This window comes from Psilocybe cubensis, chromosome 1, assembly GCF_017499595.1.
Source record: "Psilocybe cubensis strain MGC-MH-2018 chromosome 1, whole genome shotgun sequence".
In the NCBI taxonomy this organism is placed as follows: Eukaryota; Fungi; Basidiomycota; class Agaricomycetes; order Agaricales; family Agrocybaceae; genus Psilocybe; species Psilocybe cubensis.
The window spans coordinates 3,147,701-3,165,771 of record NC_062999.1 but is presented as its reverse complement, the minus strand read 5'-3'; the positions used below and the strand labels follow the sequence as shown (position 1 = coordinate 3,165,771).

The window sequence follows — 18,071 nt, the reverse complement described above, 5'->3', positions numbered from 1 at the left end:
CCGTCGGCAGGAGTGAGCACGATTGACAGGCGGGAAGGTTAAGGACAAACAAACAGCAACAAAGAGGTGCAAAAAAGAAGACCGCGGTGCTCGTCAACTCTGAACTCGAGCTCGTCGTAAACAGGTCGTCTCCGAAAGTTATCTCACAAGCCTGCATATCCATTCCCATGCATGCCCCTTCGCGCTCTTCGCCTGCTTCCCTTTCCGACCACCTCCGAGCCTTCTCTTGCCACCTCACTTTCTTTTGCCACAACCCTCCAGCTTGCAGCCGCTCGCGCCTGGTCCAGACGCGTCCAAGCCAATGCTTCTACCACAGCTACTCAGAGACGCCGTGTAAACACACCCAGTTCTCCTACTATATCTTCCAATGAGTCCAACAAGTCTCTCCAACCCAGTCCGTCTGACTCAAAGTACGTTGTTTTTCGGACGTGTTCTTATTCTGCCCGTTCTGATCTTTCCCAAGGCGCAGACAGTACGGCGCTATCTCCAGTACTCCAATTACGAGAGCTGGAAGCGACAACAATCGTGTAAAATGTTCCGAGAGCAAGGCTCCCCATCCTTCTTCCTCTAGGTCCCACACCAAACCAAAGCCTCTTTGGGGTGACCCGGTTTCGAACAATTTGCTTTACAATCCACAACTACAGCTGGATCCTGTTCTTCCTAAACTGGAACAAAATAACCTTTCTCCCCAATTTTCAAGCAAACCTCCTCTCCAACCCACCCACACGGCTTTCGCCGATTCCCCGCACTTTGCTAGCTCTGCAACTCCCCCAACCCCCGAAAGCACTGGATCGCTACACCAAAATTTACTATACCTCCTTCACGTTCGCAGACCTCTATTATCGTTACCCGCACTTCTGGACTATCATGCTCAATTTCCTAATCTGCACTCAACATCTTCTTACAACCTACTTATTTCATTGAGTCTACGCCACGGGTCTTATGGTATGACCCAACAACTTCTCAGACGGCTAGAGGATGCAAACATTCCTAAAAACGTAGAAACCTACAAATTAGAGGTTCGGTGGTACATTGGGAAGGGACTATGGAACAACGCTTGGAACTATGTGCAGGAGTTGATGGCAGAGAAAAGACTGCCTTCGGATGAAATTCCCTACCAGATCTGGTTAGAGTTCTGCCGCACACCTAGAGCGCGTCGAGTACGGCGCAATTTATATGATGAAGATGGCCAATTTCTGCGGACCTACTTCGAACGTCTAGACGAAGCACCTGCTGACCTACGAAAGCGTCAAAAACTTATCTCCGACAACCGACCTTCGAATGTGCCGACCCTGCCCAACACCAAGCCATTCGCTGTATACTGTCTCACTCAGTTATTGATCAGGACTGGAAACCGTCACCGGGCACTTGATCTCGCTAAAGCCTACTTTCAGTCGCTCCCACGATCCATGGACACCAAGAGCGCTCTGCGATGTCTCGACACTATACATGCTCTCATGGTGTCTTGCCCAGCCAAAAACGGTTTGCCTAGATTTTATGAGGCTCGACGAATGCTCGTTTCTCTGCTTAAATTGCACCCATCGTTACGCCCCAATTCGCGTACAATCTACCTCCTTTTGGGCCCTCTACAACGCGCCAAAAAATGTGGAACGATTGCCTGGAAAACTTTGAGCTTCTATCGTCGTGTATGGGGGGAACAAGTGGAAGATAAGCGTGTTCGAAGACGTGTTTCTCACCTTGCGTTGAAGGAAGGCCGAATGGATGTGGTAAACCAAATGATGCAGTCCGAGGCGTCCGACCGTTATCGTCAGCGGCGATTACATGAAGAGGTTATGGCCAACGGGGTGGACAGAGGACGTCCAGGGTGGCATATTCATTTTCCCCCACGCGAATTGTACCCTAAGTACGGCCGAGAAACACGGTTGTGGACTCGACTGAGGGGAAAACTCAGGAATTTTCTCAAGAAGAGGAAAGGTGCCGGACGAAATATCTAAGACAACGTACATGATATTCATGGCCCTTATTATGTTGTTCGCTAACGCTATTCCTCGACCACGGCATTTGGTTAAATTATCGCCTCGGGAGTTTGCACTTCCTATTTTGTCTTAAAATCTAGCCAAACCAGTGGTTCAATCCCACATAGTTGTGTACATTCAATGTTTTCGTGATTTCCATTTACTCCCAATGTATGTGTCTACGAAAGGTGGAGCTGCTATTACAAGAAGTTTTAGTGACAACCATAAGAACTATGGACACGCAGGGTTGTGATGTTGTGGGCAAAGGCGCGGATCGTGAAACTCACAATCAAAATGCAACAAAAATATACGGCAAGAACTGACTTTAAATTTGAGCGCCAATCAAGCTAAGTAACGTTAGCCTAGGTTAATCCAATAAGCTTCACCGTCCACATGGCAGCAATAATTATAGAACTATATGGAGATTACACCCTCTACAAAGTATGCACCTTATATTTCCAACATTATTACAGAAAACGGTCCTGAAGAAAAGAGCCGAAAAAGATCTCAGTGGATAACCTTAGTCATCTACCATTCAGGAGTTGATGATGATCAATTCAAAATTCTCGATTGACTACCAAGTTCCCTGTCACGGTGACGAGGGATTGACTTCTTGGGGGCTCTACTGTCAACTTTTGACTTATATCCGCATTGGAAAGCTATCTCGTTCTTTTGAGGAGGAGCAATATTCGACGCGTATCTGCCTAAGAAGGCTAGTGTAAATAGTTGGCGCCCAGGCTTCACAAGCCGAATAACCAAGCAACTTTCCTTGGGAGATTGTCGCCAGCCGCTCGTTACCTTCAAACCTAGAGGACGCCGACGGTACCATAAGCAAAAAGGCTTTACGCTTTTTTCAAGACGTCATCCTTCTTGCTGAGGTTTTTCATTTGAAAACCCCGCTGATTTCGTGATCCGTATCTGGCGAAGCTCATTAAATTCCCTTTTGCTTTGGCGGCATGTACACTCTGATCTTCATGCGAAGGGAGTGTACTCGGTCAAATACAGCTCTATCCTTTCCATATCGTTGTTCTCTCAGTTCCTACATGGACTGTTATGGACTGTTGACTTACCTTCCAGGTTCGTTTGCGCCACATGCCTTTAGTGAACTCGCTTCCCTGCAGAAGTCTGTTAAACCTGGCGCATATACTCGGAATTTATCGCTCAAAGCGCGCGATTGAACCGGGAGTAGATCGTCATTTCCTTCATCTGCATCTAAAGCTGTACAATCTTGAAAAAAATCTGTGAAATCTAACTTGGACAGGGTCAGCGCTTTCTGCCTCCTTCGGTCTTCTCGACGTGGTATCTTTCAGGTTTTTTGTTATCCAATACTGCTCACACTTGTCGTTTAGTTGGTGTCATTTCGAAATCTCTTGCGGCATGCCTCCAATTCCCCTTCCGAACATGCCATGATACGTTGCACCCTGTCCATAACTTTGTTTCCAGTCACGCAGGACTCCATTCAAGAGTGTATCATACGAGAACCCATAGACATACATACGGCACTGCCGAAAATGTTTATAAGACCAGGATGACTGGCGGCAAGCGCCATCCAAAGCATTATCTCGCTCTCGTATATCTCAAAGATGGCTCCTTCAATCGACCGCTTCATTGCCATCTCGTGCACTGTTGTTGGGGTCGGTCCTGGTGGAACGACCAGCTTACTTGCGCAAGTCTTTTTTCCTCAACGAAACTAGTTCCACGCGCGTCTCTTCAACTGACCCATGGTTTGATAGACGTCTCGCCATTGTGGACTATCGCGGCGCAACGATTTTCGACACATATGTCACGCCTACTACAACGGTAAGTCAAAGTGTTTGACGTAAATTCGTCAAAAACCCTAAATATTATTATCTACCCCTTAGGTGACAGACTATCGGACACAGCAAACGGGAATTACTCACGAACATTTAAATTCTGGTAAGGGTTATGTTTTTTCACCGTGCAGGGTCGTGGATAACTCATACACTGTTGATAGCGGAAGCGATGTCTTTTGCCGATATTCAAAGGCACTGTTCTCAATTTTTTAGAGGAAAAATCTTGGTCGGTCATAGTCTTTGGAATGATCTCGCTGGTGAGGCTGAATCTAACCATTTAACTTTGGTTGAAGTTCGAGCATTAACCTTCTTTTTCGACCCGTCCACAGTTCTTGGCTTGCCCCATCGGGCGATCGACACTCGCGACGTGGGACTATATATGGTTAGTTTACCTTTTTGTTTCTATTTTTCTCAAGTTTCCCGGTTCAATATCTGATATCGAAACTACCTACATAGCCATTTCGCAACGCCTTGAGAAGCCCAAGCCAAACAATTGGACTCCAAACTCTCATGTGGCAACTCATGTCAAGGCGCTGCCAAGAGGGACAGATAAACCCGGTCAGTGTTATTCGGCAGGCACAATACAGGGTTATGAAGAGTACCGCTCACAAATTGCGCCTGGATCTAGGTTGAGAATGCTCGTGCGGCTTTGGATCTTTATCGAAGCGACGCAGATGCATGGGAGGCGGCCATTGGCCGAGGAAATTGGCCATGTGCTCTTCCGCCGAGTACCTTCTCTCGCTGTTACCTTTGACTCAAACAAATATTCGCTAAACGTTGCCCTTCGGCGTCTTTCTTGGTTTAGAATGAAGTAATGATGTACATAAAATACTTAGCCTTCTGCCAATGACCCACTGGAGTATAGAGATAGATTCCAGAGTCTAGATAGATTTCAAGAGTGTAGAGGACGTCATCACATATTGACATTCTCAAATTCTCGTTACTACTAACACCACAACAAAAAATTTCTTACTTGATCTTCTGTGATAAAAATGGACCCATGTTATTTTGATTGTCTGTATTTGGTATGACATACCCCAAAAGGAGACATGTTACACAAACCGTCACTTAGTGTTTCGAATTGAAATTGAAATAGTGTGCGAACTCAAACATTGAAAGATTTATCTTAGAAAAACATGTATTGTAAAGGTAATCTATATGGACAAGTTTATCACAACTCTAATTAATTGCGTGTCTGCGATGCAGGGTTGTTAGACACAAGGGTCGTGCGGTTACTCCGAATTTATAAATACCTGTTCTGCACCTAGAATCCGCATCGTCCCTTCATACACAAACAGAGCAGAAGCATTAACCGGGAAAGCGCGCAAAAAACAGGGTCCAAGGCCTCGAATGAATCCGGCTGGTCCTTCGTGGGCCAAGATACTTCGTGCTACATAGAAAAAGGATGGGCGCTTCAAGACCGATATTGCACCCATTGCAGATTGGGGGTAAGGCTGTGGGTATGGGTGGGCCATCATCCGACTGCGATGGTGGTTAAAAGAGCAAATGATGGATATTAGAAAGCAATTTGACATACTTCTTGATATTGTCGAAAGGAATTGCCATAGCCCAAAAGACAAACGAGCCGAGTCCACCGGACAAGAAATTAGCCGTCCCTGTGCTTATCTTTTTGTAGCTTAAGTATGTATGTCAAAATTCCGAAATCCGAGTTTTAATACCTCGTAAGGTGTCCCTGCCAATGTCGAAAAGCCACGCATTAATGCCTTGTGACACATGCCGGTAAATCATCAACTTTCCGACTGCCAAAAGGATTGAGAGCACCTCGAAAGAAAGAAACATCCAGAAGAAATTACTTCTGAAAGCGAGACTCCCACTGAACCCTGACCATAGCCCTGTCACTCCTTGTACCCGAACAATTTGGCGTGCACAATCTATAGGACCTTTGAATTGTCGATCCGACACTATTTTTTGTGATTGCAACTGCAGCTTGACTGTAATGCAAATGATACTTAGAGCGGTAAATGGAGATTACAGAAGTTATGAAAACCTTTTAAAAGCTCCACTGGCGTTGCGACCAGGGCGCTGTAGAGAAGCGAAATCGGAGTTATTCAATTAAAAAAGATTCCCGAAACTTAGGCACTCACCTGGTCCATCCCGCAAACAGGCCAGCTACTCCATGCGCGAATAACGACAATCGAGGAATACCAGATGGTGACATTTCGGTCATTCCGTTGCGAATTAGAAACAACCGGTAATTGTGAAGGGACCCAAGCAAAACTGAATCTATCGCAGTCCAGCCGACAGCGGGGGGAGTTGCCCCTTTATATAACGCGAATATTCCCTGCAAATGTTAAATACGGCGATACGACTGACAAATGTTTGTATTGAAATCACCTCGTTTCTAACAATTTTAGTGAGTACATCAAAGGCCCCTCGATATGTCCCTGACGGAGAGCATTGCATTCGAGTCTTTATTGTGTCAAATCTTCAGTGTAAAAGGGCATTGCTCCATGAGCTTTTGTGACTACAAGCCAATGAGCCTATACTCATGAGACGACGATCTAAGCATACTCACTTTTTCACTTTCAACCTACATACCCATGACCAACAGCGACCTGTAGCAGTTGCAGCCTCAACACCAGACCGCCAGTCAGACAAGAACAGAAATAACTTTTGTTAGACCTTGCAACCAAGAAAACCGATGTAAGTTGGAAATGACTTTGGCGGAAAATGAAGTGCGTACCACTACCCATGCCCGCAACGGCACCGGCAAGCCTAATGCTCGTGTATCCTGCATCTTGGCTCATCCGGTATGGACTCCAGTACCACTGATGTCGAAAGCAACAAGTAATGGTCAATGTAAACGTATTGACATGCGATCACTCGCAGGTTCGGCATTGGTGTGAGCGAGCCGATGCCGAACAACGATGACGGCCGTGGTGGTCGCGTGGCATGAGCGAATTGTTCTGTAATTATATCACTACACTTTTGACCCCCAACTATTCTCTACTATCCTCAGCGACAGATGGCAGACCAGGAGAAGCAATGTAGGATTTGTCTCGATGGCGTTGACGCAGAACCAGAGCTTGGCCGCTTGATTCGCCCCTGTCTTTGCAAGGGGTCTATTAGTGTGAGCTGGTAAAGCTGAGTGCAATTCGTTCAAACTTGTTGATGACATCCTTCTAGTACGTGCACGTAAAATGTCTCGAACAGTGGAGAAAAACATCATCTTCACAGAGTGCATTTTTCGCCTGCCCTCAGTGTCACTATGAGTACCGATTTGCAAGAACACAAATTGTCGGCCTGGCAGCCAACCCCAGTACGATCCCTGCTTAATGTGAAGGCAATGACGCTGATTTTCGGCCCTCCTTAGTCATCGTAGGAGGCATATCTGGTCTTCTTTTTACCATCATCGTCATGATGGCATCGTTTATAACAACATTCCTAATGCCTGCTTTCAACCATCCTTCCGAGGATAACTTCTACTTCTTTATAAGCCCTACCCAAGTGGCCAGTGATCTGATAGCAGCAGCCTTTCGTATAATACGAGACGGTGAATTTGAAGACATACCCGAGGACCCATCATGGTTTTGGTCCCCAAAAGATCCACTGGAAGATCTCGTTGCCCCACAAGCACCAGGCATTGTTCGGCGATTTATTCGTAGATTCATCCTCGGATTGCCACTCGTGGGGGCAGCTTCGCTAGTGCAAATGCTGATTTCCGCCCCTTTCATCGGTCCTGTTCAATGGATAGCCCGATACAGAGGTAACCGCAGAAACCGAGACTCAAAAGATATTGCTGCTGTAATCGTGGTCAGCCTACTGATCATGGGAGCTTTAAGGTACTTCTTTAGTCTATCTCCAGAAAACCTTTAACACCCAATCTTTAGGGCTCTTTATCAAGTGTACCGATTCACTCAAAAGTTGACAAAACGTATTCTTCTGAGGGCAGAGGATGCCATATTGGAAGTCAATTAATATCAGGCATATTTAATCGAGTAGATGTTATAATCGGGTGGTGTATCTCGTTAATAGTAAATAAAAATTTGCCAAAGAAAGGATGACACCAGATACATATACAAACATCAGTTACAATGATCTTGTGCTATCCTACCAATATCTACGAAGCTGGCGTTTAGCTTCCTCGTACAAAGCTTTGGTCTCTGTGCGAGCAGGTTCAAGCTCCGAAAGATACTGATCGATAGCAGCGTCAACACGCCCCACGGGAAATTCTGCACGCAGAACATTAGCCTGGGGTCGGGTAGCCTCAGTCACCCAATCTGTTATTAGGATAGCAAACTCCCCAGAGATGGCCTGCACATTCGCCTGGTCGTTGAACGGTGGTACCTGCATCCAAGGTGAGATTTGGTACTCAATGCGATGAGATGGTGACGTACTTGTGATTCGTACATCTCATGAAACAATTCCCATATTTCCGCGAAGCGGACATTACACTGTCTAAGAATACGAGCTGCCCAACCCATAGGAAGAACTTCCTTATTGACCAGCAAAAATTTGATCAAGAGATTCGCAATGTATCCTGTATAAATAATTAAACTTAGCCGGCAACGCAATCGAAAACCAAGTTGCGGTACATACGAGTGGGGAATGAGCTTTCCGACGGATAGAAGCGCTGACCAAGTGGAATTACACGAGCCATAATGAGATCTGCCCTTTCCACCGGATCATCCGTCTCATTCATGACTGTTATAGAATCAGTTATTCGATCTGTACAAAAAGCATTTTTTTGGTACGAACTTTCGTCGAATATCTGATGCCAAATGGGTTTCACGATGTTATCATCCCGATGCTCTGAAACATGTAAGCATAAGAGCTTGATTGCGGGCAGGTCGAAAGGAATGGCGAATTTTTCGTAAAGCTGCAGATGAAAAGGATCAGCACCTATGTTTTATAAGATATATAAACCTAACCTCCGTCATGGTAAACAATTGATTAGAAAGTGATTTTATCCGATTTCCAATTTCGGGAGCATCATCAATATGGGGGAGGAGGGTGTTATAGATCTCTAATTGGACTTGGGCAACATCCAGCTTCTCTTCCAAATCTGTCAGGAATGCGATCGCTGTTTCGTGTCTGCCTCCAACTGAAATTGGGTGTGATTTGGCATTCGCGACGGCCAAAGTAAGACATTCTAGTCTAGAGTCCAAATGAAGTTCAAACCTAAGAAAGGAATCAGCATCGCAGCGAAAAAAAAATACAAAATACTCATTTACTGCGTTGACTCCGCTAACGCGCCAAGTACTTCAGCTGCTCTCAGCGGCTGTCCGTTCTTCACATAGAACTTCCATAGTAATTGGAACTTTTGGACAGTTGCAGGCTCGCGTTTAAGATGCGCCTCCAGGTATGCAGGCCTCATCTATATAATATGTCACTGATATAGAAATAAGATGAAGATTTGGTTGAAAACAAACCTCCAACAGATCGTCCGCGAGGTTACGTTGTATTAACCAATCATAAAGAGTAGAGTGGAACATCTCATCTTCACTGGCAAAGGCAAGCTCGTATGCATGACTACGAACCGTTTCATGGTCGTCTACAGGATGACCGCCGGTACTTTCTGAATTTTGTTTGCTACACTTATCTTCGAAAACTGTTAACGAGTCCAAAATGAGATCGTAGCAGAGTAATCTTTGTTCTGCGAGTGGACGGCGAGTGTCGCCAGCTATCATTCCGGCATACCAGCACTCTAGCCCAACATTGTCTGCGTCTTGAACTTGTGCACACGTGAGAGGGAGAATGACAGCGCCTAACATATACTCAGTTTTTATCTTGAGGTGTAGGACACAACAGTATTCTGACCTTTAGCATAATTCAATTGCTGGAAGTCGCCAATGATCTCCCTAAGTTTCTCAAACTCCAAGATCTTGGCTCCTTTCGAAAAAAGTCTAAACTTCATGTAAGTGATGGGATGAATGGTACTTGGGCATAAAAACGTACCGTAATGCTTCAGTAAGACATTTTTGACGCTCATTAGGGTTTCGAGTCTCAGCAGCTTTGCGGATATTTTCCTTTGCCTGCGACAGTTCGTTAAATAAATATGAAGTGTCGTGTATCATAAATTGTACCTTATACAACATAACATCGTCAGTGCTGCAGAATGACCCGCATCTCTGCTGCAACACTTCGCTTATAGTGTCCACCTAGAAGGTGAATTTAGGGGAGGGTGCACCCAATAATAAGGTCAGTCACATACGCTGATTTGCTGTCCTATTTGCTGATCGATGACAACGTTCACAAGCGCTCTAGAGATTGTCATTCCGTGCTGAGTGGTAATCAATCCTTCGAATGATTGGTCGAAAATCAACTTTTGTACATCAGCGTCACATCTGAGTTAAAAACCGTCAGATTAAATATCTCCCGGTTGAATAGTGTAACTTTACTTGGATATAAGCTCTCCAAATCTGTAATCGTTCAGCAGCAAAACGAACGAAAGTGCCTCTATGGTCCTTGTCAAAAGTACCTGCAATTCTGACACAGAATTTTGCTCAGCCTGAGTTTTGTTAAGTAAGCAATAATTCCTTTCGTCTAACAACAAGATCGCTTACCTTCCATGCCTCTTGTTCGGTCACGACCGCGCGACTTGAAGTGGGTTCGCTCGGAGAAGAGTGGAACAGATGAGGGTTGCGAGTCAAAAATTCTTTGAGTGCATAAAGATTCTTTTGGACGTTAAGTAACAAAGTTTCTGAGGCGTTCAACACTTGCACCCCCGAAGAACTTTGGAATTATGAGATTTGGAGACGGCCCGGATAGAAAACGCATAAATACGAACTTGGCAACTGTGATTTTTTTCTTCCAGAAAGGTCTGACAAGCCTTGCAAAGTAGAGAGCGAATCCTTCTCTTCTACCACTATAAATAGCTGATCCCTTATTCTCCGCTGCAATTAAAACTCGTAAGTGATCATGATGATAATTAATATGAGTCACTTACCGGTAGTTCCATACATAACCCGTTCGGTCCAAATAGGGCGTTCCCCAAAGTCATAGAATGCTTGTTTAGCAACAGCGGCAATTTCGGGGCTGACAGTATTGATAGTGCCGGCTGTAGAAGTACCGGATGGGTCTAAGAAAGTACTGCCACAGGCAAGACCAAGTAACATCGAACACGTCTGATCTCGTCCAAAGCTTCAGGGTATTAAAATTATTATTAAGTACCAATGACGACCAGACAAAAAGAAGTGATCTGCACCTATCTCGAAATTCAATGATAGGCTGAACGTTTCCTTCGGAATGCAATTCTTCTAGCACTGCCCTAAGGTAGTCCAATGCTCGCCGTTTAACCAAGAAAGTTAATCCTACATTGGTCAAAAGCATGAATTGATTGGGATATTCTCCAAATTGCGAGGCCAATTCGTTTATGCCAGAAGGAGCAGGTGTGCCAGTTGGAGTTGAAATAGTATCTTTAGGTACAGAGGCCATTGCCCATGTTCTTCCTGGTATCGTCAACACAGTAGCATATTCAGTGAGCGGTCGTCTGTTGGGGTTGTTTCCGACATTGTATTGGTAGCTGTTAAACTGGGGCTGCTGCTGCTGCTGCGGTGGCAGGTTAAGCTGGCCGATGTTACCGATACGAGTGAGGTCCGGAGCAAGGCAGAGGATGTAGTCAGTTCCATCGACATCGCCTGCCTGAGTTGCTACAACTAATCCATTTGCATAACATGTATTATCCAGATAAGATACGGTATATCCTCCTGTCGTTGATGGCTTTGGGGGCTGCGGGATCCCATACGCAGTCGGTGCAGGTCTATGTACTTTTTCTTGCTCATCCGGGTGAATCAAATTCATCGGTGGCAAACGTACGTGAACCATGGAAATTTGGCGGATGCCACCTGATGAAGAGCTAGACCCATAAGAGTAGTCGTATGACAATGATGGGGCGAAGTAGAGACGGACTCCATTTGTCGTAATGGCTATGAGTTGTATACCCATACGTGATTCTGAGGGATCAACAACGTGAATATCGACAACTTGAAAACTCTTTGGAGTCAGGGCAGGCGACCCAGGTGCTTTTTCCTGGGCTGACTTGTAAAGAGACGGGAGTGTTTGAATACGTGAGATCCCCTTGTCTCCTGCAGGGGCGTACATGGTGATAACGTTTGTTGCACTGAGAGTATAAAAGCAATTTCTTTTAACATCAGAGACCACAGAGATGATACGTTCTGAATGGAAAATATGTGAAAGTGAAAACGGATTACAAAGAGAGGCCTTACCATCGGTGGAGCCTGCTGCAAACTTCGGAAGCAGGCTGTGTCCTCTCCCAACTGAGTGATTAATGAGTTGAATTCGCTTCCCAAACCAGGATTCGTTTTGTTGGTAATGCAATTCATATAGGTTTCCATCCTGTTGGCCACACATGAAGATTCTGCCGTCTGAGGATCCCGCGACAGAAGTCATTTCAATATCAGTTGAGATGGTAAGGTCTGTGGCATATAGTTTAATGTCTCTTCGTGATTTTCCGTCAGGTGTGATTTGGTTTGCCAGGGCGACGCCAATAAGGAGAACGCTTATTGGAGTGCAAATAACAAGAAGATAGGTTATATCGTCGATGAATAGGCCCGTTTTTGGCTTAACAAGGGCAACACCAGTGATGACGTCTGGTTGGTCGGTGAAGGAAGCAATTTCTTGACTGGGACTAATTCAACCTCCATAGGATACAACGCGCTTAACAGACGCTCACCCATCATTGTAATCCCAGAGAAAGAGTTTGTGGTCGATAGAAATCCACACTCTCTCAATTTCGGGCATCAAACCCATATGCGAAGTGACATTTACAGCTAAATTCATCAGTTTAAATTCACAACAACAAAACACACAAATTCGCATACTTTCATAATATTGAAACAGGCCGTCTGGAATCCCTACAAATTTGCGTTTCTGAAATGGTACTCGAATATCGTCGGGGTATATGCTATAAGAAGAAGTGGCTTGGCTCCCAGCTGCAGACAGTTAGTCTTAGTTCCCCAATAGATAAGATGAACGTACAAGCAGTCAAGGTTTCTCCGAGATCAGGGATAATTTGGGCATCCTTTTCAAGCTGGTCTATCAAGACACGACTAGCATTTTGAAGAGCAGGGAGATCCACAGGTGCAGGCTTCGTCCCTGGTACTTGCCGGGTCGAAGTTGGGTTATTTTGAGTTGACGTATTGGGTAAAGGAAAAGAACGAGACTGGGATATGGATGTTGCCATGAATAGAGACGATTAGCTAGCCTATAGAGGACGAGGGAATGCTCCTGAGATCTGGCATACAATGGATTCACGCACAAGGACGAACATAAACGACGTCGATCGCGTTCAAAACTGACAACACGTGTTCCAATAGATGGACCACCTGTTAGGTCCGTAGACCAGGTCCACAACTTTAGCAGTGATTGTAGTCCTACAGCTGTCATGTGATAGGTCCGTGTGTGGCCACAGGCCACTATGGGCAAGATGTGCAGGATTCGCACCTACTTCATCTTATACTACGTTCCATCTTATCTCCACAGACGCTGTTTCTGATGGGGAAGTCGAGCAAAAAACGTTCGTTATTTCCTTTTCAACATTCGGTTATACTGGATTATGTTCAACGAGACCTCGTTGCGTTGATACAAAGTCCTGACTATCGATTCGAGCTTCCTGATATATCGCCGCAACTCTGGAGACAGATGAATTGGGATCATTCGACAGCAGATCGACTTGAATTCCTAGGCGACTCTCTGATGCATTCCCATTTTTCTGATGGTCTCAGTGAGCATTTCCCCTACGAAACTCCAGGCTTTTATACGGTCATTTTTCCTCCTCCCTGTATTGCACCGTGTCATTCATATCTGTCGTCTATCAGCGTGTTCGTTCTGTTCTCGAAGCGAATTCTACTTTCGCTCATTTAATGATCAAAGTAGGATCCAGCACCATAGATAGCCCCGTCAAAGCAGCGGGCGATATCTTTGAATCTATCATGGCGGCCTTTCATCATGAGCAAGGTCCAGAAATGTTTGGAGAGTATTTCAAAAAATACTTTACGGCCTTGATCCTCCGGGCAGGCCATGCTGACAAGGTTTATGAGTACGTTCAACGCCTTGTTCTAGACCCACACTATAGTTTGAATCAACGCGATTAGATCAATGCACTGGAAATTTCCTGGTAAAGAACGCCCTCGTGCGCCCAAATTACATGTGGAGCATTCTATAAGACATGGGAAAAACATTCAGAGTAAGCTTTGTTCAGTCCACATTATTATACACATGGCTTGCTTACAATTATAGTGCGACTTACTACACAGGTGCTGCAACGCAAATATGCAAAAAAGGCATCCTTGAAAGCCAGAGAAGGCAGACGCTCATCAGAAGTAGAGCCCCTCAAAATCACTGAAGTGATTGATTTAACTAAAGACGACAACCCTGATGCGTGTGCAATCCTGGAAGGTCCCAGCTCAACGGTTATGCAACTATCGTCTACCCAAAGACAGGTAGACCATCTATCCATTTTCTCTTGCTAAGCTTATTTATCAAACAATGCTTTACTTATCAGATATCTTTTTCAAACCCCGCAAAAGGTGAACCGGCGCATCATGTAAAAATTTCCAGGAATTTACTAGTAACTTGTCTATGTTAACACTCTTAAAATATAGGCGTACACTTTCGACATAGGAACTTTTTTGCCCATTCAATCTGAGATGAAATGCTCACAGCTGACAAACACGTATGAGAATGCTCAAGGCCCTCCTTCAAACGAAATTCAGCCTCGGCCTTCGCGCCCGCGACCTTTTCTCAATTCTTCTGCAATCAATTTTGGACCAGGTTACAATCATCCCCAGGGATCGAGTCAAGGCTCATTCTTGACTCATCAATCGCAGAGCAGCTCCAATACAGGTAGCAGTGAGAATCCAATAGTTATCGATTAAATCGTGGCAAGAACGAAGTTGTAACAACTCCTGTATATTAGTGTATACTACAGACTATTGGCTTGTGGATGGTATTTGTACACAAAGAGATATGCCTTTTACCACGAGTTTTGTACTCGTGCTGTTGTTCTAACTTTATCTGGCAGCCGAGCGCTCATCGCAGAATTTTAGTACCGTCGCTTATTGGACCTCGGAGACTGCCAAAGACCGTTCCGAATCACATCTAATCATGGATGTCTGCTTACTGACATGGACCGTGGAACCCCGTTATGCCTTTGCAAACCACTGGCATGACAATATTGTAGGTACTAACGTGGGCGGCGCCTAATTTGGATAAGGTTTCTCCGGCGCGAAAAACAAAGGGCCTGCTGGAGGCATGCGTTATGAGAAGACTGGGCTTAGAGTGAATGAATTAGAACCTCATTGGACGGAAGGAGGTGGGGATGGAAAAGAAAGAGCAGAGTATGCCACTGCGCGTACCTGGCGCGATCGACTAAGTTCTAAATGGAGGAAAATTCTATGGCGGAGTCTCGTGTCAGTGGCGGTGTCTGATTAGCATTATCTAAGCGACAGTTTGTGAGTCCTCCCCACGTCCGCTGGAAAGGACCTTGGAATGTCTTCTTCTATTACTGTTAGCAACAATATACTCAACGTGCCGCGTGGCACCAACACGGGCTATTGCCGCAAAGACAAAAATATGCCCATTGACATATGCCAGTGCATCATTCTCGTTACAGTCGTCTCGGATATCAGATGAGCTGTGGCCAAGTACCACGGTCTCTTTCTGTCCGTGATTAGAAGCCTTCTTATTCCCCATTCCTACTTGGGCCGCTTTCATCTTGACAAAAGTCTGACAATTATCGTCATTGTTTCTGCAACCAGAACGTTGCAAGGCTTGCTTGACATGCAGAGCAATCCTTCAGGCGCGCCCAAATTCCGGCCCCCTCGTACTGTAACTTATAAGCAAAGTCTTGAAGAATACTTTTTTGATCCCCATGGTTCTTCGTCGACCCCAGTTCGTCGACTCAATGCGGCACCAAGAGCGGAGACAAGCCGTCAAGCCACCAGACGACTACCCAAAGAAAGCCATAAAGAGCGTCCCAAAGGTGACCTTATTATTCTAATGCAGTCTTGACAACGTGCTAATGTATATACTATTCTTGATCAGCAAAAATCCGATGGATGAAAGGTGAATTGATAGGCAGTGGAAGCCATGGAAGGGTGTATATGGGATTCAATGCTACCACTGGAGAGGTCATGGCCGTCAAACAGGTTGAACTACCGCAGACGGCGAGCGATAGAATGAAGACAGACATGAAGACAATCGTTGAGGCGCTCAAGGATGAACGAGAAACGTTGCAAGATCTCGACCATGATAATATCGTTCAATATCTTGGCTTTGAAGAAAACCTGGAAACTCTGAACATGTGTGTATTGAGAAAGTTGGACATACATTCCTGCACACTTAAAATTGCTTTATCGTAGATTCTTGCAGTATGTCTCTGGCGGAACTATTGGCAGTTCTTTGCGCAAGTGTGGAAAGTTCAAAGAAGAAGTCACCAAATATTTTACTAGCCAAATTCTGGAAGGTCTTTCGTACCTACACCTTAAGGGTATCATCCATCGAGTGAAGTCACAGATCGTCTACTTTGAATTCAAAAGCTGAACTGACATACAGGACCTGAAATCAGACAACATTCTCGTCGAAGAGACCGGAATCTGCAAAATCTCCGACTTTGGCATTTCAAAGAAACTCCAGGAAATTGACCGTGCTTTTTCTTCGATGAAGGGTACTTCTTTCTGGATGGCACCAGAAGCTATTTCATCAGAGGATGGGTACACCACCAAGGTAGACATATGGAGTGTAGGATGCATCGTTATAGAAATGTGGACCGGAAACAGACCATGGTTCGGTCAGGAACTTTTGCCTGTATTGATGAAGGTTGGCTATTTCTGAATTTGTGACTGTTATTTCCTCCCCCGTAATGACAAACGCATATAGTTGATAAATGAGAAAAGCGCGCCTCCACTCCCTAAAGACTGTCATTTATCAGATGCTGCGAAGAAATTTAGGAACGAATGCTTTCAACCGTGCGCTGCGCCTTTCCTTCTCTCGTAAATACATCATTTAACTATAGTGTTCAATAGTGAACCGGCAAAGCGTTCTTCGGCCTCTGCGCTCCTGAACCATGCATATCTTGAACTCCCTTCAGATTGGTCATTCCCGGGGATGCAGTATCTGGGCTATAAACCTCTCAACAAAAGTCATGATGATATCACTGAATTTGCAGACCTTAAGGAGAAAACTTTCATCGCAGATCCCCGTGAACCTACGATTCGAGCGCCGTCCCCTGTCGTACCAGTGAATTTAGGGAATTCACATCCAAATCTTTCGTCTCGCCAACCACACAATCCCCCTGTGATAGCTCCTCCTAGGCTCCCCAGCCCACCGATAGTTACAATTGAGCCTCCGGGTCCACGAAAAGATAGAATGCATCGGTCGGACGACTCAATGACACGCGCCAAACGGACTTCTACAGCGTCTGAATCTTCAGAAAGCCAGAGATCCAACCAATCGTTTACCCGAAAAGCTCGCCTGGTTGTTTACAACCCAGACGATGATGACCCACAGGACACATCTCGGCGGCGAAAGGAAAAACAGCGTGAAAATAACCAACCACCACCTTTCAGATATGAGCCGCCACCGCTCCCACCAATAGAAAAGACACCTTATTCGAACAATCTTGCACCTTTGGCTCCAAACCGATATCCTCCCTTTAATAATACGGGAAGCACAAGTAAGGCAATCATGCCTTCACAAAATGATTTGTCTGCTCCATCATCGTCTTCGCAAGCCTTTCCGACGGATTTGAATTTTGTCAAGAATAACGAGAACGATACGTTCAGCGACACGAACAGCACGCTCAGCACATCTTCAACCTGGAAAAAACCTCCTGCCGATTTGCCCATCTCAAGAAAAAATTCTGGTGAGAGACAAGAGCAATACCGAACTTCACAACCACTACGTGTTATTCCACTCTCCAGACACTCTCAGAGAAATCTTGGCGACACAAGGCCCGGCGTCAAAGAGGTGCTTACGCATTTGGAGAATTTCTTCCCATCACATAATTTGAACGCTGTGGTTGAAAACACCATGGAAGAAGACACTGATCGGGATACTTCACACCATAAATACGTCAGGAAGAGTGTCAGGACGATAGCAGAAGAACAGATCGGGTCTCCTATTCGACGGCGACAGACCCGGCTATGGGACAGCCACCCGGAGGAAATCAAGGCCCCGAGATAATATAACATGTAGACAACACGGAGGAATAGACGTTGTAGATAAAATACATACATACCACCGAACCAACTCTTATAATAATAATCTAGTATCATTTAGTGGCATGAACTTTCCATTT

The 18,071-nt window shown here is 45.3% G+C and overlaps 5 protein-coding genes across 5 annotated transcripts; 4 read left to right on the top strand and 1 right to left on the bottom strand.

Moving 5' to 3' along the window:
• Nucleotides 1-171: 171 nt before the first annotated feature.
• JR316_0001082 (uncharacterized protein) lies at nucleotides 172-1,955 on the top strand (the record flags this gene model as incomplete). The annotated part of the gene is made up of 2 exons (XM_047886895.1): nucleotides 172-410; nucleotides 464-1,955. The coding sequence occupies 2 exons, from the start codon at nucleotides 172-174 to the stop codon at nucleotides 1,953-1,955; spliced, it is 1,731 nt and encodes a 576-aa protein (XP_047754641.1).
• A 1,604-nt stretch (nucleotides 1,956-3,559) lies between these two features.
• JR316_0001081 (RNA exonuclease 4) lies at nucleotides 3,560-4,544 on the top strand (the record flags this gene model as incomplete). Its single annotated transcript, XM_047886894.1, has 6 exons — nucleotides 3,560-3,642; nucleotides 3,710-3,776; nucleotides 3,839-3,893; nucleotides 3,952-4,172; nucleotides 4,247-4,348; nucleotides 4,419-4,544. The coding sequence occupies 6 exons, from the start codon at nucleotides 3,560-3,562 to the stop codon at nucleotides 4,542-4,544; spliced, it is 654 nt and encodes a 217-aa protein (XP_047754640.1).
• A 2,232-nt stretch (nucleotides 4,545-6,776) lies between these two features.
• On the top strand, nucleotides 6,777-7,729 carry JR316_0001080 (E3 ubiquitin-protein ligase MARCHF8; the record flags this gene model as incomplete). The annotated part of the gene is made up of 4 exons (XM_047886893.1): nucleotides 6,777-6,881; nucleotides 6,938-7,070; nucleotides 7,125-7,593; nucleotides 7,642-7,729. The coding sequence occupies 4 exons, from the start codon at nucleotides 6,777-6,779 to the stop codon at nucleotides 7,727-7,729; spliced, it is 795 nt and encodes a 264-aa protein (XP_047754639.1).
• A 132-nt stretch (nucleotides 7,730-7,861) lies between these two features.
• Nucleotides 7,862-12,956, bottom strand: JR316_0001079 (putative nucleoporin; the record flags this gene model as incomplete). Its single annotated transcript, XM_047886892.1, has 20 exons — nucleotides 7,862-8,098; nucleotides 8,149-8,291; nucleotides 8,351-8,455; nucleotides 8,510-8,630; nucleotides 8,683-8,932; nucleotides 8,986-9,128; nucleotides 9,184-9,518; nucleotides 9,572-9,657; nucleotides 9,710-9,786; nucleotides 9,838-9,912; nucleotides 9,966-10,098; nucleotides 10,153-10,262; nucleotides 10,318-10,486; nucleotides 10,542-10,647; nucleotides 10,701-10,894; nucleotides 10,959-11,928; nucleotides 11,980-12,395; nucleotides 12,447-12,543; nucleotides 12,595-12,705; nucleotides 12,752-12,956. 20 exons carry the CDS (start codon nucleotides 12,954-12,956, stop codon nucleotides 7,862-7,864), a joined length of 4,083 nt encoding a protein of 1,360 aa, XP_047754638.1.
• A 2,069-nt stretch (nucleotides 12,957-15,025) lies between these two features.
• Nucleotides 15,026-17,956, top strand: JR316_0001078 (Serine/threonine-protein kinase BCK1/SLK1/SSP31; the record flags this gene model as incomplete). The annotated part of the gene is made up of 7 exons (XM_047886891.1): nucleotides 15,026-15,183; nucleotides 15,532-15,755; nucleotides 15,818-16,076; nucleotides 16,135-16,276; nucleotides 16,328-16,591; nucleotides 16,652-16,740; nucleotides 16,798-17,956. The coding sequence occupies 7 exons, from the start codon at nucleotides 15,026-15,028 to the stop codon at nucleotides 17,954-17,956; spliced, it is 2,295 nt and encodes a 764-aa protein (XP_047754637.1).
• Nucleotides 17,957-18,071: the final 115 nt, after the last annotated feature.